This window comes from Phaenicophaeus curvirostris, chromosome 21 (genome assembly GCF_032191515.1).
Source record: "Phaenicophaeus curvirostris isolate KB17595 chromosome 21, BPBGC_Pcur_1.0, whole genome shotgun sequence".
Classification (NCBI taxonomy): Eukaryota; Metazoa; Chordata; class Aves; order Cuculiformes; family Cuculidae; genus Phaenicophaeus; species Phaenicophaeus curvirostris.
In genome coordinates, this window is record NC_091412.1 from 11,272,150 (window position 1) to 11,294,263 (window position 22,114).

At 49.8% G+C, this 22,114-nt stretch overlaps 4 protein-coding genes across 6 annotated transcripts in view; 3 read left to right on the forward strand and 1 right to left on the reverse strand.

Moving 5' to 3' along the window:
• Positions 1-2,240, forward strand: part of CAMKK1 (calcium/calmodulin dependent protein kinase kinase 1) — a 34,004-nt gene extending 31,764 nt beyond the window's left edge. Inside the window, exons 15-16 of one of the 2 annotated variants that reach the window (XM_069873810.1) lie at positions 80-127; positions 1,362-2,240. In XM_069873810.1, the coding sequence (XP_069729911.1) occupies positions 80-127; positions 1,362-1,434 (121 nt within the window). In that variant the 3' untranslated portion in view covers positions 1,435-2,240. The remainder of the gene's footprint in view (positions 1-79; positions 128-1,361) is intronic. The other variant, XM_069873811.1, reaches the window with a different exon arrangement.
• Positions 2,241-6,038: 3,798 nt separating this feature from the next.
• MIS12 (MIS12 kinetochore complex component) lies at positions 6,039-6,758 on the reverse strand. The gene has a single exon (XM_069873862.1). It carries the CDS (start codon positions 6,747-6,749, stop codon positions 6,117-6,119), a length of 633 nt encoding a protein of 210 aa, XP_069729963.1. The 5' UTR covers positions 6,750-6,758; the 3' UTR covers positions 6,039-6,116.
• A 1,042-nt stretch (positions 6,759-7,800) lies between these two features.
• DERL2 (derlin 2) lies at positions 7,801-11,589 on the forward strand. The gene is made up of 7 exons (XM_069874040.1): positions 7,801-7,903; positions 8,215-8,280; positions 8,559-8,632; positions 9,074-9,167; positions 9,674-9,869; positions 10,384-10,474; positions 10,687-11,589. Exons 1-7 carry the CDS (start codon positions 7,811-7,813, stop codon positions 10,790-10,792), a joined length of 720 nt encoding a protein of 239 aa, XP_069730141.1. The 5' UTR covers positions 7,801-7,810; the 3' UTR covers positions 10,793-11,589.
• A 604-nt stretch (positions 11,590-12,193) lies between these two features.
• On the forward strand, positions 12,194-20,912 carry DHX33 (DEAH-box helicase 33). 2 transcript variants are annotated; one of them, XM_069873827.1, is made up of 12 exons: positions 12,194-12,365; positions 13,036-13,196; positions 13,884-14,111; positions 14,521-14,691; positions 15,198-15,383; positions 16,041-16,152; positions 16,534-16,693; positions 17,113-17,201; positions 17,768-17,895; positions 18,452-18,655; positions 19,389-19,475; positions 20,169-20,912. In XM_069873827.1, exons 1-12 carry the CDS (start codon positions 12,200-12,202, stop codon positions 20,475-20,477), a joined length of 2,001 nt encoding a protein of 666 aa, XP_069729928.1. In that variant the 5' UTR covers positions 12,194-12,199; the 3' UTR covers positions 20,478-20,912. The 2 variants fall into 2 exon arrangements, with proteins under 2 accessions (XP_069729928.1, XP_069729929.1); XM_069873828.1 differs by lacking the exon at positions 13,036-13,196 and having other exon boundaries at positions 12,239-12,365.
• The last annotated feature ends 1,202 nt before the right edge of the window (positions 20,913-22,114 follow it).

Genomic DNA, 22,114 nt, shown 5'->3' on the forward strand with positions numbered 1-22,114 from the left:
ACAGAAATACGAGCTCCTTTGCCTGCTGCCATCATCTTCATGATCACTTTCTTCATTTGTCTTGTTGTTTTGCTCTCAGGGACAGGTTCCTCTTAAACACATCTGTGTATTTGCATCCATCTTTAAGGTAATTCAGTGTCTGTGTTTCCCTTGGGTGCTGTAGAAATGTGTGTCCTCTCCTCAGCCTGTGTGATTTGTGTGGTAGTGAGAGCGTTCGGCTCCATCCTTCCTTCCTGTAGGAGCAATTCCACTGCTGTAATTCTCTGTGTGTGACACTAATGTTTATGTATGCTTTTTTTTTATTATCATTATTTGTGGTCCTTTGGCATCTCGACCTTCTTTTGGGAGGGAGGAGTAGAAAAAGCCAGCTGGGTTTTAGCAGGAGCTGCTGCTCAGCCCTATGTTTGCAGAGAAAGAACCACAGGATCTGGGGAAGACTGAGGCTGAACTTTGTGATTCAGGCTTGGGTTTAATATTCAGTGATTTTGCAAAAGAAATAGAGCCAGAGGTTTCTCTGCTCTGGCCGCTCTGCCACTCCTCTGTGCTTGTGCCTCCGACAGCGCTGGGGAGGCTCCTGGCTGACCAGAATTGTCTGCTCTGTGCAGCCACCCACTGCACTTCATCCAGGAGCCATTTAAATCACAATCATTTGACTGATGAGTTGCACAGACCCTTCTAGGCAGCAAATGATCCAATTAATTCTGTTAAATAATGAAATAACATCCAATGGAGACTGTGACAGACAGTCTCCAAACATCTCGTAGTCCCAGGATCTGATGTTTAGGCAGGACGCAGCCTTCGCAGAGGCTTGGGGAGAACATCTGCTCTGGGCTGAGGGACAAGGAAACAACCGCGCGCCTCTGAACAGCTCTGGGAGCTGCTCTATCACTCTGGAGGCTCTGGCTGGCCTGCTTTCTCGCTCGGAGTTGAATGGATGAGACAGCCAGGATGTGCCTGGTCCAAGAGAGGAAAGACTTGCAGATTCTCCAAAAATAGTCAGGAGAAGGTGGCTGAAGGAGGATGGGGACTGACTTGCTTAGAGCCATGCTCTGAGCCTGCTTCCCCTCTGGCAGAGATAAAGTGTCCCATCCTACCCCAGCCCATCCCAGCAATGCTCAAACCTGCTGCGCAGGATGACATCAAAAAGTGGGAATGAGGAACAGGCTGGAAGCATCGTGGTGTGTGTACAATGCAAGTAAGTTACCTTGGCTCTCTTCAAGGACTGCTGCTCTCGGGCTGGTTCTTTGCTGTTCCCTCTGATGTTGTTGACTGAGTTGCCTGTTGGAAAAAAACTTCAGCTACTTTAGCTCTTGCGTTGCTATGTGCCTTTAATCTCTTTTATTTCCTTGCTTTTCATGTAGAAAACAAGGGAGCAGAGAAGGAGGCAGGGACCCAGAGCTGCCCAACGTGTGTGAAGATGAAGCTACATCCTGAAGCTGCCTGGCTGTGCCAGCTGGTCACTCACACGCTGCTGCTGTCGTACCCATCGTGGTGTTGTCTAGCACACATCTGCCCTCATCGCCAAGTCCAGGGCCTGCAAAGCAAAAAAACCCACCGAAACGGACCAACCCAGAAAAGCTGAAAGGAGGAACGGAGCAGCAGTGAGGAGAGGAGCGAGTCCTCGGGCAGCGCGGCTGGCAGAGGGCTGGCTGTGTTCCTCACGCGAGGTGTCCGAGCGCCCTCCGTGCGTGCCTTGCTCTCCACTTGTGCTTCACGCGTGGGCTTTGTAGCTGAGTGTCTTGGCCAATGAATGTGGTTTTATTTGTAACGCAGCAAACCAAACGTTGTCGTTCACCCTGGAGACTTTTTCCTTGCTTTTTTGCATCCTCTGTTTCAAGCACCGGGAAAAACAAACGCATCAGAGCCAGGTAACAGCGAGGACAACAGTTTTATTTAATGCACGGTTAAAGCGTTTCTGTATATCAGGACACAGTCCCGCTCCTGCTGGAGCTGCTGGCAAGATGTCCATTGCTATCAGGTAAACGGTGATGAGATCTTCCTTTCAGAGTGAGCACTCTCACTCTGCATGCCGTCCTTTCTCCTTTTTTCCCTTCTCTTCTTACCCCTCAGTTTTGCACAGTGTAAATCCTGCCAGTGTCGATGGCTCTAGGGCAGTGTTGTAAAACAGAACGACTCCCCAGTGCTCTCTGTGATGCGCAATGAGCCTTTGGCCATCGTAGAGATCTGGAAAGTTTGGGATGTGCTGTTACATGGCAAGGATGTTGCCAACCCAGCGTGCTCCTCCCAGAGAGCTGGGATCACACCTGGTCCTGTGCTCGTGGACTTGGTTCTCAAAGGTGAAAAGAAGTGGCAGGTTTGGGGGTTATTTTATTTCCCCTCACTCATCTCTCAGCTTCTTTAAAATTATGACCCTGATGCTTTTAAACTTTAATTTCCTGATCAATGACCCAGACTGGGAGAGCACTTCTAGGATGGGAAATGCTGGTGGAGGGATTTTAGACTAAGGAAAGCTATGGAACACAAACAGGATCAAAACTTGATCTTTTGGGTTTTTAAGGCTTTATTTTTTAACTTTATTTTAAGACTGTAATTTTTGTGCACGTGCTGATGCTGCTATTTTATCCATAGACAGCTTCTAAACGTGGGATTAGAAGCTTCATCTCTACAATTGGACAGGCAGGTGAGAGGCTGCACTGGAAAGGGCGAACACCACTGCTTCGTGGTGGACTCTGTGTGTAATAAGGAATTTCACTCTTGCACTCAGAGAGTGAAATACCAGTGACATCAACCCACCAAAATATACACCAGTATTTTCCCTTGGTCTTGGTGGGGCCCGAAGGTGCCCCTGGGAAGCCAACAAGGTTGGGTTCTTATTTTATAGTCATTAAATGAAGGACACGATTCAATTTGGTTCCTCCATAATCATCTTACTGTCTGGTTTAGGTTAATCCTGAGGGCTTGGGGCTTTCGATGCCCTAATTTTTTGTGCAAGGGGATACGTGTGTGAGCATTGTTGGTGAATGGAAGTGAAACTGCATCCAGTTCACTGGATGGAAACTGGTCTGTGCTGGGGACAAAGTGTTGGGGTGTTTCTGTGTCCTGCTGTGCACCGGGGGCTGAGCTGAGCAGCCCCAGGGAAATGTTAGGAGCAAACTGTCCGTCATCCAGATTGCAGAGAAATGGGTTTTCTCCAGCTGGTGCCCAAGGGACCGGCTGTGCCAGAGCTCGGCGGCGGCAAGGAGGGAGGTTGTGGTGCAGGGTGAGCCCCCAGCCTGCGCAGAGGTGACCTCAGGAAAGGACACGTCTTAGGGGAGCCACCTTAGCCCTGGGAGAGAAGGGAGTACCAGTAACCCCCATTCTCGTGGCTCTTCTGGGGTCTAGGCAATACTTGAGAGGTGCTCAAAGAGCTCTCAGGCTGGAAACATGGGGCTATTTATTGTATTTTTAATGTACGGTAGGAATGATTTGCCAATCTAGTTATTCCGATGGTGCCTAAAGGGGAGGGAACCAGCAGGGCAAGGCTGCTGGAAGGCTGTTCTCATCCTCAATTAATGCAACCATACAAATGATGATTCAGAAATCAGCTCTGTGTCATGTTCCTTTTGTGAAAGTTGGAGCATCGCTTCAGTTTTGGAGAGGGATGAGGAAAATGTGTGTTTTTAATGATTATCCCAAAATCTACTTGGAAAAGCTTGCCCTTTCAGCTGAAAGAAATCCCTCTGAAGCTGTTTCCGCAGCTCCTAGAAGCACCCTGAGTTGCAGCTCTGAGGAAAGGAATCATCAAGTGGATTGGGAGGGACCTTAAAGCCCATCCAGTTCCAACTCCTGTTGGGTTGGACGGGGCTTGGGGACCCCTGATCCAGTGGGAGGTGTCCCTGCCAAGGCAAGGGGTGGAACTGGATGTGCTTTGAGGTCCCTCCAACCCAAACCATTCATTTCTATGATTACTTTTTATTTTTCCAGTGCCTTAGACACTAGAAGCGAGCGCACAGCAAAGGTTTTCTTGAGAGATCAAGTGCCACATTTCAATATATTTTCTTTATCTTCATTTTGGGTTGGGTAAGTCAGGCCTGTCCTCTGCCAGTCGTGTATCTTTGTGTGCAGCTCTAACTTGGTTTGGGTACCAAACTTCCCCAGGGCGTGTTTACAGTGGTGTTAGAGCAAAGCAGTGGAAGGGATTTCTTTTCTGGCCCAGAGGCTCCTACAGAAAACCTCCCAATCTGAATTAACCCGGATTATCCCACGACCTTCTTATTCTGAACGCAGCCTCCCACGGGACCAGGGAAAGAAAGGAGCTCAAGAGTTGCTGCCTTTCTTGTTCACTTCCCTGGAGGAAAGCTACGGATGCTCAGAGCTGTTGCTAGCAGATGCCCAGGCCCTCAGGCAGTAACCACAACCATCAGGCAAAGCAGTCCAAAAAAGGTGTAAATTCAAGAAAAAAACAAACTGCAGCTTCTGAGGATGCAATTGGGATCCTCTGTGCCGTAATTTTGCTGCTGTTCCTGATTTATAGGCCTGTTCTGTTGGTATTTGAGTCTCTTGTTACACTTGATGTTAATATACGAGTCTGTACGTACTCTGCTAGGACTCCAGCATGATGGATATGCACTCAGTGCTGTAATGGCACGGGGCCGTTACACTGTAAATATGTACCATGAATAGAGAGGCTATTTTTTGCATGCTTTTGTACTCTAGAACCGAAGGGAAAATGACAATAAAGTCCACAGAAATGACATTGGGTGTAAGTGCAGTTCCTGGCACAGCGTGTGCCGCTGGCTCTCGCGTGCTCTCTGCTGTTCAAGCCCTCTCTGCGCTTTTAGCTGCACCAAGAGGTGCTCACAGCGTTTCCACCTCTCCTCCGAACCACGTCACCAACTGCTACAGCATCTCGCTGTAATGGGACCTGTGACCCAGTTCTCTTGCTTTAATTATGTTTCCTTCCAAAGAAAGGTGCAATTTGCTTTAAAAAATGTGAGCTGGACGCCCCTATTCTGCACCCCATTTATTCAGTGCAGGGGTGCAGCCCCTCTCCCTCAATCCCAGTGAGCTCTCTGTGTGGAACCTTCAAGAGCCAGAGAAGCAAGAATTGAAACGCATATTTTATGCTTTTAATACTTTTTTTTATTGTAGTAACTTCTAATTATTCACAGGTTTAATGTCTTTCAAACATCTGTGCCAGTAAAGCAGAAGTTAGTGCTGATCTTTCATGATACATCCCTACAGGCGATCTCGAACCTGCAGAGGCCAAAGGAAAGGTGCAGGCAAGCTGGAATGTATTTGGAATCAAGTACAGAGATAATTAGCTTAATTAAGTGACTCCAGAGAACTCAGCATAGCTGCCAGTCTTTCAACATCTGATTAAACAGAAATAAAATGAACTTGTGCCAAACAGCAAAGGCAGCCACTGGACAACAAAAATAAACCAGAAAATACACACAAAGCAACAAGAGTTAAATGAGAGAAAAGCGCTGGAGCGGCTCCTTTCCCGCAGTGGGCTCTGAGCCGTCGCTCTCCTCACTGGAAGGAAGCACCAGCTGCCTCTTCGTGAATGCAGGTGGAGTGGGAACAGACCCCAGCATTTCAGAAATGGGGTTGAAATTCAGTACTGAGGCAAACAGATCTCTCTCATCAGAGCCTCGACAACAGCCTCACTCTTTCTTTTCCCTGGAGTTCCTCACCATTCGCTTTTAGAACATGCAGAACAGCTCCTCGGCCTCCACAGGGCCCTGCCTGTGCAAATCGGCTCTGGAAGGAAGCGGGTACCAGTCCCGATGTCCTCGCCTACAGAGACATTGACTGAACTGGGATCTAACTGGAAACTCACTCGGACGTTCTCACAGGATTGGTCTTAAAATAATCAAAACAAACAGATGCTGCATTGTATTAGGGATCCAGGCAGCAAAGTTACCCAACTCCAAATGCACTCCCTGACACCAGTTTCAGCTGCATTTACACTTTGCAGGCTTTTTCCTCTTCTCCACTTCCCTCGGGAGGTGCTAAATAGGTGCAGACTGACACAGCTCAGCAGCTGTGTCCTGTCCAGATCCTGTCAGGAGCAGAGGAATAAGGGAGCAAAGGAGAAGCTTCTGAAGAGAAGCTGCTATCATTTTAAGCAGCCTGTCTAAATGATTTTTGTGGCCTTTTCAGAATTTCCATTACAATAACTGATCGTGCTTCTTTATTTTTTTGCTTTTCTCTTCAACGTCTTTCAGCACCTCTTGCAGCTTCTTGGAGTTCTGTGTCAAGAACACCAGGCTCTCCTTAAAGTTGCCAGTGCCGTGCTCCCTACAGCTGTTCTCAAGCCCATCAAACCACTGTAAGATCTTCTCGAGCTCAGCCTGCACAGCCTTCTGCTCCTCCAGCTCCGCTTGTAGAGCTTGCCCAGCGGACACCTCAGCTCGGTACTGCTCCTGCAGCTGGCGGGTCTCATCCTGGAGAGCCTCAAACTGCTCTTTGCTGTAGGAATATTGCTCATGGACCTTGTCCTCGGGAAGGAGCACATTCTCAGGGATGTTTAACACCAGCTGCAGAAGCATTTCTTCCATTTTGCTGAAGAGTTTGTCAAAGTGATCCTTCATGAAGAGGAGGAATTTCTCTGTGCTTTTTCTGATTTGGGAGGGGCTGATTTTACAGCCGGGAACCCCGTCCAGCTTCTTCAGGATCACGCTCTCAACCACAAGCATCACTTCAAAGAGGTAGTCCTGGAATGCGATGTAGATGCGCAGCATACACGTCTGTGGGGTGAAGCCGAAGAACTGTGCCTCGTAGGCCATGGGGTTGACTGACATGGTGCCGGAGGAGAGGGTGGTCAGAAATGGATGAGGAGAAGAGCTGGGCCTGGTGCCGGTGGGGAGCGCTGAGCCTCAGGAGCTGAATCCCAGGGAGACGGGCCTGGAGCTGGAGAGGAACGCTGAGTCCAGGGAGCTGAGTCCCAGGGAACTGGACCTGGAATTGGTGAGGAATTCTGAGCCCAGGGAGCTGGGCCTGGTGCTGGTGAGGGAGGAGCACTGAGTCCCAGGAAGAGAGGCCTGGAGCTGGTGAGGAATGCTGAACCCACGGAGCTGGGCCTGGAGCTGGTGGGAAGCGCTGAGTCCTCGAGAGCTGGGTCTGGTACTGGTAGGGAGCACCGAGTCCTGGGGAGCTGGGCCCGTTGGGGAACGCTGACCTGGCTGCGAGCTGGCGAGGAGCGCAGAGCCTCAGGAGCTGAGTCCCAGGAAGCCGGGCCTGGAGCTGGCGAGGAGCCTCAGGGGCTGAGCTCGGGGGAGCGGGGCCTGCAGCCGGCGAGGAGCCTCAGGGGAGCCGGGCCTGGAGCTGGCGAGGAGCCTCGGGGGCTGAGCTCGGGGGAGCGGGGCCTGGAGCCGGCGAGGAGCCTCGGGGGCTGAGCTCGGGGGAGCGGGGCCTGGAGCCGGCGAGGAGCCTCAGGGGAGCCGGGCCTGGAGCTGAGGCGGCCCCGGTCCCACCGCTTCCCGCCTGGTTCGAACGCGCCGCGCGCCCCGCCCGCGCAGCCAATCAGCGAGCGCCAGGGGGCCCGCGCCGCCCAATCAGCGAGAGCCGCGGCGCCGAGTGGGCGGGGAAAGGCGTTCAGCCAATAAGAGCGCAGAGCTGGGTGGGCGGGAAGAAGCGCTTGACCAATGAGAGCGCAGAAAGGGGCGGGGGCGGGGAAGCCCCTCGACTAATGAAAGGGCAGCGCGGGAGGGGCGGGAAAAAGCCTTTCGACCAATGAAAGTGAAGAGCGCGGAGCGGGGAAAGGCGCTCGGCCAATGAGAGCGCAGCAAGGGGGGGGCGCGGCGCGCGCGGCCGGGGCGGAAGCGGAAGTGGCGCGGGGCGGGGGAGGGGGGGGGTCGCCAAGATGGCGTACCAGACCTTCCGGCAGGAGTACCTGCAGGTGCCGCCCGTGACGCGGGCCTACACCACCGCCTGCGTCCTCACCACCGCCGCCGTGGTGAGCGGGAGGGGCCCCCGTGGGTTCCCAGGGGGAGGGGCTCCGGTGTTGGGGGGGACAGGCCCTGTTCAAGCGAGGCCCCCGTGGCGAGGGGGCAGCCGCGGCCTTGGGGCTCCCGTGGCAGTGGGGTCCCCGTGGCAAGGGGCCTCCTGTATCGGTGTGGATTCCCACAACAAGGGGCTCTGGAGCCGTGGGAGGGCAGCTGTGCTGGTTCGTCGTGGGCTCTTTTTGGTGCAGAGGAAGGGGGTGGCTCATTTGGGTGCGTGTGGCTTTTTCTGAGTGTATCAACTGCATCAAATGTTTTCTTTCAGCAATTAGACCTGATCACACCCTTCCAACTGTATTTCAACCCTGAATTAATATTTAAGCACTTTCAAGTAAGTGTTTTCTGAAGTATGGGATATTTTTAAGGGCAATTAGAGTTTGCAAATGCTTGTCTTCTCCAAACTAAGTGTTACAAATGACTGTGACTTTTAGCATTGATGTTGTCGTTTAAAATGGCTATAAAGCTGCCGTGCTGATTTCTGTGTCTCAGTACAGATCTTGGGTTTGCTTACTGTGAAGGAGATTGCAGTTGTGGTGTTACTTGCTTTTGCGTTTAGACAATAAGAATAAGCCGTCATGTTTAAAGTCATTGTGTTTCTCTTGTTTCCAGGTATGGAGATTAATCACAAACTACCTATTCTTTGGACCAGTTGGCTTTAATTTTTTATTTAACATGATCTTTTTGTATCCTTCCTTATGTTTATTTTCCCTCGGAAAGCCGAGCTCCAGCGTACAGGTGGGTTACTGTGCGTTGCCTGTTGGCAGAGGTTCAGTTCTGCTCCTTGCTGAAGTTCTTGGGTGTGTTGTAGTGCTGACCTCACTGATGCTGCGCATGGCCATCAACAGGAGCTCATTTGAGGGTTGTCAAAGATTTTGTCATTTGGTTTTGTGGTGTGCAGACATCCTTGTACAAGCCCGATCCTTTGGGTTGGCTCTGATACAGGAGATAATTCCAAGTAACTTTCTTCTCCTGGATCTCCCTCTCTGTTGAGACAGCCAGAGAGAGACAGTTGATGAAGTAAATTGATACAAAACTTACCCCTATAGTAGATATTTGTATTATTTTCTGCTTAGATCTTTCTTTTAACTCCTTTGCAACCGCATTTTCCTGACCTGCGACTTCAGATATCGTTACTGCCGCATGCTTGAAGAAGGCTCTTTCCGAGGTCGGACAGCAGATTTTGTATTTATGTTCCTTTTTGGAGGATTTTTAATGACTGTATCCTTTTTTCTATTCCATACTGCTTTAGTGGTGCTAAAGAGATGCAACTGAGGACTGCAACTGTGAGGTTATGTTATCTTAATTTTTAGGGGACAGTTAAGAGGAACAACAGTGTTTGTTAAAATGCTTTTGAATGCTCTGTGACTGCTGCTGTTCAGTACTAGGCTGGACTGTCAAGTGTTTTGCTGCTTAGCAGGATTATGGAAATGAGATTATCGGATAGAAAGGGACTGCTTAGTTGTGTGATTGTACTCAGGCTAAGAAATACTGGTGCTTCAGTGATTTCATGCAAAATTGTACTTTAAAGAGGTTATTCCTGCTGCAGGTACCCTGAATCCCGCTCTGGGTGATGAATTCGATCAAATTTTAGGTTTGATTTACTTGAGGCTGGTGAAGCAGTGATAGGAATTGTGTAGAAAATGTAGGATTACAGGAGAATTCTTCTCATTCTTGGCTTCACAGCACTTACTTGGGAAACTGTTTTCTTTAACTGCCCGTTGCAGCTTTTTGGCCTGTTGGTGAACTTGGTTTTCTTGGGTCAGGCATTCACAATTATGCTTGTTTACATTTGGAGCCGCAGGAATCCCTACGTCCGTATGAACTTTTTTGGTCTGCTCATCTTTCAAGCCCCGTTTCTGCCCTGGGTATTGATGGGCTTTTCCCTGCTTTTAGGGAACTCCGTCATTGTGGATCTCCTGGGTAAGCCATTACAAGAACCACAAGGATCTGTTTCTGCAGAAGTTTTACTTGTGTTTTCCTCAGTATTAGTGCCTCTGGTGTATTTATACCAGGCTTTTCTGATTTCCAAACATTTTGGCATATTTTGAGCGGTAACAGGGATATAAAGAGCTTCTGATCCTTCAGCTTTTTATTGCTTGGAATCAGTCCAGGTACATAAAATGATTGTGGGTACACAGTTGAAGTAAAATAGCTTATATTACTATTTTTATTAACTCTAATAAAGCCATAATATCAGCACATTTAATAATGAAAGCAGTTTTCCTTGTGTTAATGGCTTGTAGCATAAGTTAATCTTTTCATCGGGTGTCAGTGAGCTTTGCTGGCATTTGTAGTTCTGTATCTCTTCCCATATTTTCTGTGAAATAATCGATGTGTGGGGCTTTTTTCCTGAAAACTCTAGTGAAACATTAGGAAGTTGTGAAGGAGAAGTGTTATTGAAAAAATCACCATTTTCCTTTTCTTTGTGCACCAGGCATTGCCGTTGGGCACATTTATTTTTTCTTGGAGGATGTCTTTCCCAATCAGCCTGGTGGTGGAAGGCTCCTGAGAACACCAGCTCTCCTGTGAGTATCGGTGTCTGGTTTGGAACGGGTGGAGGAAAAGTGCTTATGTGGAAAACTGTTTATAATTCAGTCGCATCAACTTCTGGTGAATCGGGCAGCGTGAGACAAAATGTGGGGTGTCTGTACTTGCTCTTTGGTTTAACTTCTGTTGCTGAACAAGGGAGAAGGATCTTACAGATGCGTAAGTGGGAGCTCTGGTTTCTGTCTTCCAGGAAAGCAATATTTGATACCCCGGAAGACGATCCCAATTACAATCCCTTGCCAGAAGAACGGCCGGGAGGATTTGCCTGGGGAGAAGGGCAGCGCCTCGGAGGATAAGAAGTGTCTGTGCCAAAACCCAGCAAGCACTGGGAGAGACTGACCGGGGTGAAGTTCCACACCGGGGACTGTCTGGTTCCCCGTCGCAGAAGGGACACTTTCTGACAGCTCTATGGTTCTGAATATAAGCACTTTATGAAATGGCAGTCTGATCCAAGACACTTCTAGGCTACCAGCATCTTTCCTAGTCAGGGATTTGATTGTGCTGGTGTAATGAAAATGCTAATCGAGTGGCACCACAAACTTAAAACTGGAAACCATTTTCTGTCAACTTCAGTTAATGAGGCCACAAGTACTTGTTTAAAGTGATTTCTAAAGCATTTTTTCAAGTTATTTGATACGGGGAGACTACAGGGGACAAACACAACTTTTTTGGTTTTAACTCATTTTTTATTCTTGGATAAAATCGCTACAAGATAATTGAAAGCATAAGTCCCCGTTTCAATGGCAAAAGGTTTTTAATCTGAGATGCTGTTGTCTCCCATCTTGTTTGTAAGGAATACAGGATGCAGCACAACGCAGGCTTTTCCTTTGCCTGTGGGGATTCTCGAACGCCTTTCTGTGTGAAAATGCTTGCAGGTGGAGACCGTGTTTTCCTGGCTTTCCCCCTCAAGGCTGTGTGTTCAGATGACCAGACGTGAGTCTGGCCAGTTAGTGTGAACGGGGAGTACAAAAGCCACCCCCTCCTACGCACGCCTCGCAGTCATCAAATGACTTGGAGCACTAGTGAAGGAAACAACCGGAGTCGGAACTGCTCGAATATCTCAGACAATGAGTTGAATAAAATGTCTTGTGGATCCTTTTCTGTTAATCTTTTGTGTAACCCTGTAGTCTTGGTGAAAAAGCGGAGTTTGGGAAGAGCAAGTCCCTGAAGAGACAGCATTAACATGTGCTTTTCCCTGCAAGCGTCTCAGAACTGCTAGGAAACAGGATTGTCTGCCAGACTGTGAGTGTGCATTGCCAGCTTGTGGAGATCGTAAGGCCAGGCTGGATGGGGCTTGGAGTCCCTGATGCAGTGGGAGGTGTCCCTGAGGGTGGAACTGGATGTGTCCCTTGTGACCCAAACCATTCCGAGTTGCACCAGGGCAGGTTCAGATTGGAGATGAGGAATGGTATTGTCACTGAAGGGGTTCTCGGGCACTGGCTGTGCACGGTGATGATGGAGTCCCAGTCCCTGGAGGTGTTTAGAAGCCGGGCAGATGAGTTGCTGGGGACTGTGGTTTAGCAGCGACCAGCTACGGTCGGACTCTGTGATCTCGAAGCTCTTTTCCAGCCTAGCACCTCTATGCTGCCTTTTCCCTAGCGGCTCTGGGGAGCCTTCGGGACTACATTTCCCACAGTGCCCCGCGGCGTCGCCGCGCGATGACATCACGGCCCCCGCGCCCGGAAGTTTCTGTCGTCGGGGCGATGCGGGCGGACGGGGCCGAGGAGCCGCCGGCCAAGCGGCTGAAGGCCGGGCCGCCCCGCCGGGCCCCGCCGGCCCTGGACGAGCGGCGCCGCCGCCTGCCCGTGTTCCAGGCGCGGGGGCGGCTGCTGAGCCGGCTGCGCAGCCTGGACTGCGCCATCCTCATCGGTGAGCGGGGCCGCGCTGGGCCCAAGGCGGGATGCGGGGCGGGGGGGGTGACAGCGGCCCCGTGGGGCAGGGCTCGAGGTGCTGCGGGATGTGTCAGCGGCGGCCCAGGTGGCCAAAAAGGCCACTAACATCTTGGCCTGTGTCAGGAACAGCGTGGCCAGCAGGAGCAGGGAAGGAATTGTGCCCCCGCACTCGGCGTTGATGAGGCTGCCCCGCGAATCCTGGGCTCAGGTCGGGCCCCTCACTCCAAGAAAGACGTTGAGGGGCTGGAGCACGACCGGAGCCGGGGAATGGGCTGGAGCACAAGTCTTAGGAGCGGCTGAGGGAACTGGGGGTGTTCAGCCTGGAGAAGAGAAGGCTGCGGGGAGACCTTAGAGCAGCTTCCAGTGCTGAAAAGGGGCTCCAGGAAACCTGGCAAGGGACTTTTTACAAGGGTTTGTAGTGATAGGATGAGGAGGAATGGCTTTATATCAGAAGGAGGAAGATTTAGATTGGACATGAGAAAGAAATTCCGCATGATGAAGGTGGTGAGGCCCTGGAACAGGTTGCCTAGGGAAACTGTGGATGCCCCCTCAGCCTGAACTATTGCTAAAAGTTAATGTTAAAAAGTGAGTTGGGATATTTCCTTTGAAGATGAAGGGCAAAAATATATTCCTTTGATGTTCCTTAGGAGAAACAGGCTCTGGGAAGACCACTCAGGTCCCTCAGTACCTCTACGAAGCAGGTATTGGCCGCCAAGGCATCATTGCTGTGACACAGCCTCGCAGAGTGGCAGCGATATCCTTAGCTACCAGAGTCTCAGATGAGAAGAAGACGGAGCTGGGGAAACTGGTAAGTTGCTTTGTGGAGTCTTTACAGAGTAGGTTTGGTGCTGCAGTTCTGATGGGACTGTGTCAGGGCTTAATAGGCAAGAGATAAAGCAGCCACAGGGGTACAAGTCAGTCTTTATTTAATAACTGGCCAGAATGGAGAAAAATGGCTGTTTACCTGCTTCTGTGGCTCAGGAGGGTCACATTTGACTCTTCCTCTGCAGTATTTTGCTTCTTGATTATTATCTCTGTCTTTGAAAAAATGCTGGTTAATGTATAGAACAGAAAAGACTGCGCACTCTGCCGTCGCTCCCTGTAGCGAAAGTCACCGCCAAGGAGAGCAGAGTGCTGAGTCTGTGGGAGAAAAGCGGAGGAGAAAGAATTCCCTTTTACAAAGTCTTGGGAGAGCACTTAGTGGTTTCTTGCAGGGGAGGAAGGAAAGGAAGCCTCGAGTATTTGTCACGAACTTCTAGTTGGGAAAATGCTAATTGGGATACAAAGTTGGGAGCTTCTTTGGGTGGCTGATTAGATTTGCCAGAGTAACTGCTCATGGACTGCCAAGGCACCATTAGGCTTCCAGCATCTCCTCTGACTTCCCGCTGGCTCATGCAGTGGCCAGGGTGCTTTGTTGTCCTTCCTCATGGTACGATGGCAATAGGGAATGTGAGTAACTCTGTGCTCCTGCTTTCGGTAACGCTCATTTCTGTAGGTTGGCTACACCGTGCGCTTTGATGATCTTACGTCTGATGAAACCAGAATCAAGTTTTTAACAGATGGCATGCTGCTTCGCGAAGCTATTGGGGACCCTATGATGCAGAAGTACAGCGTTGTCATCCTGGATGAAGCCCACGAGAGGACGATCCACACCGATGTCCTTCTTGGAGTGGTGAAAGCTGCACAGAAGAAACGAAGGGGTCTGGGCAAGCTGCCACTCAAAGTATGTGCAGCTGGGCTGGCAGTGACGAGCAGGGGTGGGGCTTGAACCCTGAGCGCTGTCTTATCAGGATCTCCTGGGGGTTTTTAGCGTGTTTGAAATTTCAGCCTGGGCTATTTTCCTGTGGCTGGAAAGTCCCTTTAAATCTGAGTAGTTATGAGTGGCCAATTTATGATGTGTGGGCCTGATATGGCTCATCTTCCAACCTGGTTATTCTATGATTCTATGATTGATTCTATGATCTGAACAATGTATCTGTTTATGTCCACGCTGTCTTTTTTCATCAGAGCCCTCTAGGTGTCTGTTATAGACAGCTCTCAGTCTTGGTAAGCTGCCTTTTGGCTCTCCTGGCTGGGAAGCATCCTGCTGGGTCTCAGCTGCAGTGCTAACCCATTTTATTCCCACGCTGCAGGTGATCGTCATGTCAGCTACGATGGATGTTGATGAGTTCTCCCAGTACTTCAATGACGCTCCTGTTCTCTATTTACAAGGCAGGCAGCACCCCATTCAGATCTTTTACACCAAACAGCCGCAGAGCGATTACCTCCAAGCAGCTCTGGTGACCATCTTCCAGATCCACCAGGTATGGCAGTCGCAGAAGGATTGTGCCTCCCTGGGACCGTGGGCTGGGATCGGGGCCTCCCAGGCCGCTGTGGCAGGAGGGGTGGCTTGGATTCGCTGCTGCCGAGTCAGGTGTCGCTGCGGTGTTCACTGCATCCTCCAGGAAAAGCGGAGAGTCGGGGAGCCTGCTGGGTCAGTGAGCGCCGTTGGCTCAAGGGAGGGGTTGCCAAGTTCCGATTGTGTTCCAAAAGTGGAAGGATTGGAAATGGTCAGCTGCAAAGAGCCTTGGCTGAAGAGCCTTCAGCAGTAGGGTGAAGATGATTCTGATTTACTGGCCAAGTGTAACTGCAGCGCAGGTCGAGAGCTGTTAAAATAACTCATAGGCGTTTCTCGACTAAAAGTTTGAATAGAAAACTGCTAGGTCATTAGATCGTTTCATTAAATTCTTTGTTACCCTGCATTTAATGCAATTCTCCCTCCCCATCCAGACAACCTTAACTTCTCACTTGCTTTTCCCTCTGGCTCCAGGAAGCACCCCCTTCTCAGGACATGCTGGTGTTTCTGACTGGTCAGGAAGAAATTGAAGCCATGACCAAAACCTGTCGAGACATTTCCAAGCAGCTCCCTGACGGCCTCCCGCAGATGGTGGTGATGCCTCTTTATGCTTCTCTGCCCTACTCGCAGCAGCTCCGCGTCTTTCAGCCTGCCCCCAAGGTGAGATAATACGATGGGTAAAATCAATGAGTTTGGCTGTTTGCTTGCGTGAATGTTTGGAAGAAGCTTGTGGAATTTAAGGGGTTAAAGTAGTCTGTAGTAGTCTCTGCTGTCTACTGACCTGAGGCTGAGTGGTTCTAGTGTGATATCAGGTGGTGCAGCTGTGGTGGTATTAATGGATACATCTGGGATCATAAAAAGAAGAAGGGATTGGGGGAAAGGGCAGATTAATTGAAATTTGCCCTATTGCATAGGAATCCTACGTCCATATCATAAAAAAGCTACAGCAGTTAAGGGCCAGCCAAATGTTAAGAAAGCTAAAAACCTGGGCATGTTTGGCAGGAAATTGTGCCGCCTTGGGCTCTTTTGTACCTGTTCAGCAGGAATTCAGGTCTTGTGCTTGTGCCAAAAGTGATACTTAAATTATTTAAAGATGTGTTGGTAACAGCTTTCCTGGGTGGTGTGTTTTGTTGGAAGGAATGTAAGCACATACCTTAAACAGATGAGGAGCTAGAGATCATCGTAGTGTACGAGAGCGTGGTGTGTGGTCATAGCACGCTGCAGTGAGAGGGAGGCTTGGCCAAAAGCAGCAACGTGTCTCTGCTGCAGCAAAGGTCAGGTGGCTCTTGACTGACTTTAGTTCTCTCTTCCTTCCAGGGCCATCGCAAAGTGATCCTTTCCACCAACATCGCAGAAACCTCTGTCACCATTGCAGGAATAAAATTTGTTGTGGACACGGGCATGGTCAAAGCAAAGAAGTACAGCCCTGGTGAGGAGGCTGAGGAGGGCACGGATTGTTTTCAGCTTGGCAGGTTGTTTGAGGCAGTGAGGCCTCTTGAGAGCTGGTTTAAACCACCCTTTGCACTGTCTGAATTAATATCCCAGGTTTTAGGTGGGGGTTTTGGTGTTGGTTTTTGGTTGGGTGTTGGGTATTTTTTGAGTACCAGCCGTGTGGGGGTAAAAATTTGTCACTCGCAAATCATTTTGTGGACACAGTGCGTGATAGTTCACGTAGCTTCAGCAAACCAAGGGAGGTGTGAGCAGTATGTGGGTGGGGATGGGAGACCCTGGGAGTTTTTATTGTTGATCCTTCCTGTGTTTCAAAGCTGTGCATCAATGCAGACGTTGACTGATCCTTTTCCATACGTAGAAATTGGTCTGGAAGTGCTGGCAGTGCAGCGAGTGTCGAAGGCCCAGGCTTGGCAACGAACAGGGAGAGCAGGGCGAGAGGACAGTGGCTTCTGTTACCGACTCTACACAGAGCTTGAGTTCGAGAGGTTTGACAAAATGACAATACCCGAGATACAGAGGTGAGAAAAGAACCCTGACACCATCACACTTCTTGCCATACCTATTTATTTGCAGTTACAGGTGGAACTGTATAAAGAACTGAGCAGCAAAACTGGATCTAGGGTCTGACAGGTTGACTTTTGTCTCTAGGCTTCATTTTTTTTTAAACAGCATTTGAGAAGCATTTGCTCAGGGTGGACAGGGTGCTCTTGAGTCTCCAAACACACAATAGTTCTCTTGGCTTCCCTCCAAATCTCAGACTTGCCTCCTACCCTTTGTAGTTTAGGAAGTAAGGCTTCACTAGCCCGCATTGGGCTACTCTCTGTCGAGTTCCAGCACAGTTCCAAGGACTCCATCTCAGCTTAGAGGCAAAGAAAAGATAAAAAGGAGATTAAAAACAAGAAGAGACCGATCTTACTTATGTTATGTGCCTGTGCAGGTGCAACCTGGCCAGTGTGATGCTTCAGCTCCTGGCCCTGCGAATTCCCAATGTGCTCACCTTTGACTTCATGTCCAAACCGTCTCCTGGTAAGTGGTTGCAAAGGCGGCTTTGGGGAGCATTGACAAATGTAGGCACTGAGGAATTGCTTACAAGTCAAGTCTTCAGGCCAGCCAGAGAAGGTGGAGTGTGGGAGTTCAGGGCCATGAAAGGGGAGCTTGTTTCTCTCTGCTGCATCTACCCGTGGTAGTCCAGAAGTCTGATTTGTTCACTGCTTATTGCTTGTGCTCGAGGTTATGGCAGAGATCTGGGGGGGGTCCAGCTTCGAAAGCGAGCAGGGAGCATTCCGAGGCAGAGAGAACACAAAGGTGGCCTTGGCTGCCAAGGAGAGCCATGGAGAGTCTCATGCGGCCTCTGCTCAAAGCTAGAGATGGCAGCTCTAGATTTGTCTCTGGTTTTGCTACTCTAAATCAGAAAAGGTGATTGTTCTACTGGATAGAGGGAGATAAACCACAGTATGGGGCTCTAGTATCTCTAACGGGCAAGTACTTGTCCCTCTGGCTGGGGGAAAGAGATAGTGATGGTGTCAGCTGACCCTTGGCATCCCTGCCGGTGTCAGCCAGGCCTCACAGTCTGAACCTTCTTGTTTTGACAGATGCTGTTAAAGCAGCAATTGAGCAGCTGGACGTGCTGGGGGCTGTGGAACGAAGGGAAGGTCAGCTTGTCCTAACGCCCCTAGGAAGGAAGATGGCAGCCTTTCCACTGGAACCAAAGTTTTCTAAAGTAAAAACTACAAAAAAATGAACTCATTTATATCTCCTGCGCTCTCCCCAGCGCCATTGGCATTTCTTGTTCAAACTGCTTCAACAGGGGCTGGAGGTCGGGCCGCCTGCAGCTACATGAGTTTGTGGGCAGTACCTTAATGAAGCACAGCTTTAATGACAGTAGTTGTGATCATTTGCTGGTCATTTAATTCAGAGAGGGTTTTTAAAAGATAATATCTTTCCTCTGGCACCTCAAGCTGAAACAAGGCTCATTTCCTCATAGTTTCTGGGGTCGCAGGTGGGACTGCTCAGCAGCTCTGATGCTGCAGGTGATTTTAGTCGCAGTGTTATGTAGCGTGTATGAATGGGTCAGTCGAGGGATGAGCGTGACAGTTGCTGTTAAAGGTGCCTGGTGGACCCATAAGAGAAATTACAGTTGTTTCTAAGCCGAAATGTTTCTGAAATGGACCAAGATAATGCTCGGTAAAGTTTCTGGGCTGTAAGCGAGCAGAAAAATCTGCCTATCTGGAGTGGATTTGGTCAACCTACAATCAGTTTTGTTCTGTGATTTGCAGACCATCCTTGCGTCCCCCAAGTTCCGCTGCACAGAGGAGATCCTGACCATCGTGTCGCTGTATTCAGTGGACAGCGTCCTCTACAATCCCCCCTCCCGGCGGGATGAAGTGCAGGCCGTCAGGAAGAAATTCATCTCCAGCGAGGGGGATCATCTTACGCTGCTCAGCTTGTACAGGGCCTTCAGGAAAGTCAATGGCAACAAGGTAGGATGCTAGGAGGATGCGGGCGCTTACAGCGGTGAGGAGCTCTTTCGGCGTACAGCAGGGTGACATCTGCATCCTTCACGGTTGAAGCAATGAATAGAGAGGACTTGCTCATCCTTTACAGTTGGGTAACTGGAGAAAGGTGTTCAAGTCTCAAAGGTTCCCCCAGAAAGCCACAGCAAAACTGATTATCAAACCCTTCATGAAGTCAGTGCTGTAATCAGAGGCAGGTCTCTTCCTTCCCTGGTTCCAGTGGGAAGCAGGAAGGAGTGAGAGAGTGGTGAGACTTGCTGATAAATACCTGGACATGCTTTTTGGCAGGTTTTGTTGCAAAAACACTGAACGTATTTACAAGCAGGTTTTGTTTTATCCTACCCTGTAAACTCCTCAGTTTGATGTGTAGAGCAGCGTACCTTATTCCTTGCATCATCTGCCATTCTCAACATGATTTGTTTTCACCAGGTATGAGAAGACAAGTGCTGGTTTGCAGCACTCTGTGACCTTGCAGAGCAATTCTGAGTGGGCAGAGAACAACAATGTGCTATTTCTTGGCACTGTGGGAGGGAATGTAGGCAGAAGGGAGTAATTGGGGGTAGAAATATGAAAAGGAAATGGGCCGTGACCTTTCCTCTGAGAAAGATTGTTTGGAGGATTTGCTTTTCATAGTATCCAAAGACTTGTACTTCTTGGGTGAAGAAATGTTCCTTTCTAACTGCTGGTGTCTCTGCTGCAGACATGGTGCAAACAGAACTTTGTCAACGGCAGGAACATGATGCTTGCGTCAGACATCAGAGCTCAGCTCAGGGACATCTGTGTGAAGGTAACTTGTCGCTATACTGTATTCCTCTCTTTCACCCGTTGGTGTTTTCCTGTTTGTCCCCAAACTGATTTTCCCATGCACTGAGTCCCACGAGTGAGAAAAATGTGGTTTTGTGTTCAGCGTCTCCTGAGCAGTTAGGTAAAATTCCTGACTCTGCAGATGCATGCCAGAGTGTCAGAGCTACAGGGCTCAGAGAATTGAGGAGAGATGAAGAGAGAAGGGGGATATCTGGATAGAAGACAGTTCTCCCTGATCGGTTTTACTGCTCTGGTGTAGATGTGGCTGTGCTGTGTGCACCACTGAGTGCACATCAGCACTCAGTGCTGATCACTGAGTGCACATCAGCTTTCACATCAGCACCGTTCCTGCCAGTCCCAGCGTAAGGCGCAGCGCAGGAGCTGCTGCTGGATTGCTTGCAGACTCCACTTGGCACCCCTGTCTCGCTGGGAATGCCGGCTAGCCCAAACCTCACTCCCAGGAGGAGAGTTGTGATCCATTTTATAGCTTATCTTTTGTTTGCTGTTAGTCTGGATTCTCCCAGCATCTACTTGAACTGAATTCCTAGGATCCACGCTAGCAGAATTTCTGACACAATACTCCCTGATCCCGGAATCCCGCTGCAGCGGGGCTGTGTTTCCCCACGCAGATGCACACACACACACACTTACTCGTGTTTCTCTCACTGCTGATCAGCTGTCGATTCCCATCGAGTCCTCCCGCTTGGATACCGGGAACATCCGCCGCTGCCTGGCTCACAGCCTCTTCACCAACGCCGCCGAGCTGCAGCCGGACGGCACCTACCGCACCGTGGACTCTCAGCAGGTGGTGGCCATCCACCCGTCCTCCGTGCTGTTCCACTGCCAGCCGGCCTGCGTGGTGTTCAACGGGCTGCTGCACACCAACAAGCGCTACATGCGGGACCTCTGCGTGGTGGACGCGGACTGGCTCTACGACGCAGCGCCCGACTATTTCCGCAGGAAGCTCCGAACGGCCCGGAACTGACCTGCAGGTCTGGCACCAGCAGCTTCAGGGCTTTGCTGCTCACTCTAAAAGTCTATTGTGTTGGTTTGTAATGAATTTACAGGAGCAGTAGAGCTTTGCCTTGCAAATCAGGTGAAAACCTTAGAGGAAAATGGCTTCCCTGTGCCAACCAGAACCTCACAAGTCCCCATGGCTTGGAACAACCACCTGTTTTAACAGTAAATCTGTGAAAGGGGAACAGAGTAGGTGCTCTGTGTGTGTGTGTCTCCATTGGAGGGGGAAGGACAGATGGTATCGGATTACAGTTCTAACACTTACTGCAGTTTAACAGACTTGTTTGTGAGGAAATTCAATCCTAAGAGCTATTCTGAGCAGACTTGGTATTTTTAATAGTGGTATTTGTATCCTTAGCAGGTTTTATTGACAAATAAAAGCAGAAGAAAATTTAAATATCTACATAGAGGGGGGAAAAAGGCCTCTTTTTACTGTTTCTAGAATGGAGGTGCTTCTGTCTTCTACCCAATCAAACGTCTTTCTGCTTGCGTGTTGTGTTCAGCGTCTGCTATGGGGCCAAAGTAAAGGCCAGTAGTGGGAATGTTTGCTTGGACAAGGTCTTCCCCACCTGCGTCTAAGCCTCGGGGGCTGCTGGTTGTTTCTTGGAAGGGGTTTCCAGCGGTCTGTGTGTCTAGTGTCATTTTTGTTTACCCTTTTGTTGTTATGACATGTAATTCCTCAGCAAATGCTTCTGGCTTTTCCAATTCTTTTCCTTGCACTCCTGGCTTTTGAGCTGGTGCATCTTCAGCCACAGCTGACCAAGCCGACAAAATTGCTCAAATTTGCCCTTTCTCCATCTTTAATTTGACAGCGTAATATAAAAAAAGAACAAAGAGGGGAAACTAAAGCCCTTAGCATGAGGGGATTAAACACACGGACTTCAATCTGATGGATCAAAGACCTTTAACTGAGTTAGCTGTTTCTTGATATACCCTTTTCGGTTACATAAGTGGGTGCCCACGAGGGTATCTACAGTGTATTATTGGCTAAAGGTAGCTGCCCATAAAGCTATTACTAACATATTATTGGCTAAACTACCGGGCATGCTAAAAAAACAAGTCACACTAAAATTAACTATGTTGATATTTCTTTTCTGCTGTTTTCCTTTCAGTTGGCGCTGGTTCCCACCGAACTGACTCTTGTATTCCTTTCAGCTGGCCTTTGTTTATCAGAAGGCTGCCTCTTGTTCTCACCGGAGCGACCTTGGCATCTTGGCTTGTATCAGAAACGGTGTGACCAGCAGGTCCAGGGAGGTTATCCTCCCTCTGTACTCGGCACTGGTGAGACCGCTCCTTGAATCCTGGGGTCAGTTCTGGGCCCCTTCACCACAAGAAGGATGTTGAGGCTCTGGTGCGAATCCAGAGAAGAGCAACAAAGCTGGTGAGGAGGCTGGAGAACAGGCCTTATGAGGAACGGCTGAGAGAGCTGGGGGGGTTTAGCCTGGAGAAGAGGAGGCTGAGGGGAGACCTCATTGCTCTCTCCAACTACCTGAAAGGAGGTTGTGGAGAGGAGGGAGCTGGCCTCTTCTCCCAAGTGACAGGGGACAGGACGAGAGGGAATGGCCTCAAGCTCTGCCAGGGGAGGTTTAGGCTGGACGTCAGGAA

Bases quoted from the DNA above. Each gene is read 5' to 3' on its own strand.
- MIS12 (XM_069873862.1), bottom strand. From the start codon at position 6,749: ATGTCAGTCAACCCCATGGCCTACGAGGCACAGTTCTTCGGCTTCACC.
- DERL2 (XM_069874040.1), top strand. From the start codon at position 7,811: ATGGCGTACCAGACCTTCCGGCAGGAGTACCTGCAGGTGCCGCCCGTG. The intron at 9,168-9,673 runs GTATCCTTTTTT...TGCCCGTTGCAG, and splicing joins TTGGAGGATTTTTAATGACT to CTTTTTGGCCTGTTGGTGAA. The intron at 9,870-10,383 runs GTAAGCCATTAC...TTTGTGCACCAG, and splicing joins CGTCATTGTGGATCTCCTGG to GCATTGCCGTTGGGCACATT.
- DHX33 (XM_069873827.1), top strand. From the start codon at position 12,200: ATGCGGGCGGACGGGGCCGAGGAGCCGCCGGCCAAGCGGCTGAAGGCC. The intron at 16,153-16,533 runs GTGAGGAGGCTG...TTCCATACGTAG, and splicing joins AGCAAAGAAGTACAGCCCTG to AAATTGGTCTGGAAGTGCTG. The intron at 19,476-20,168 runs GTAACTTGTCGC...ACTGCTGATCAG, and splicing joins TCAGGGACATCTGTGTGAAG to CTGTCGATTCCCATCGAGTC.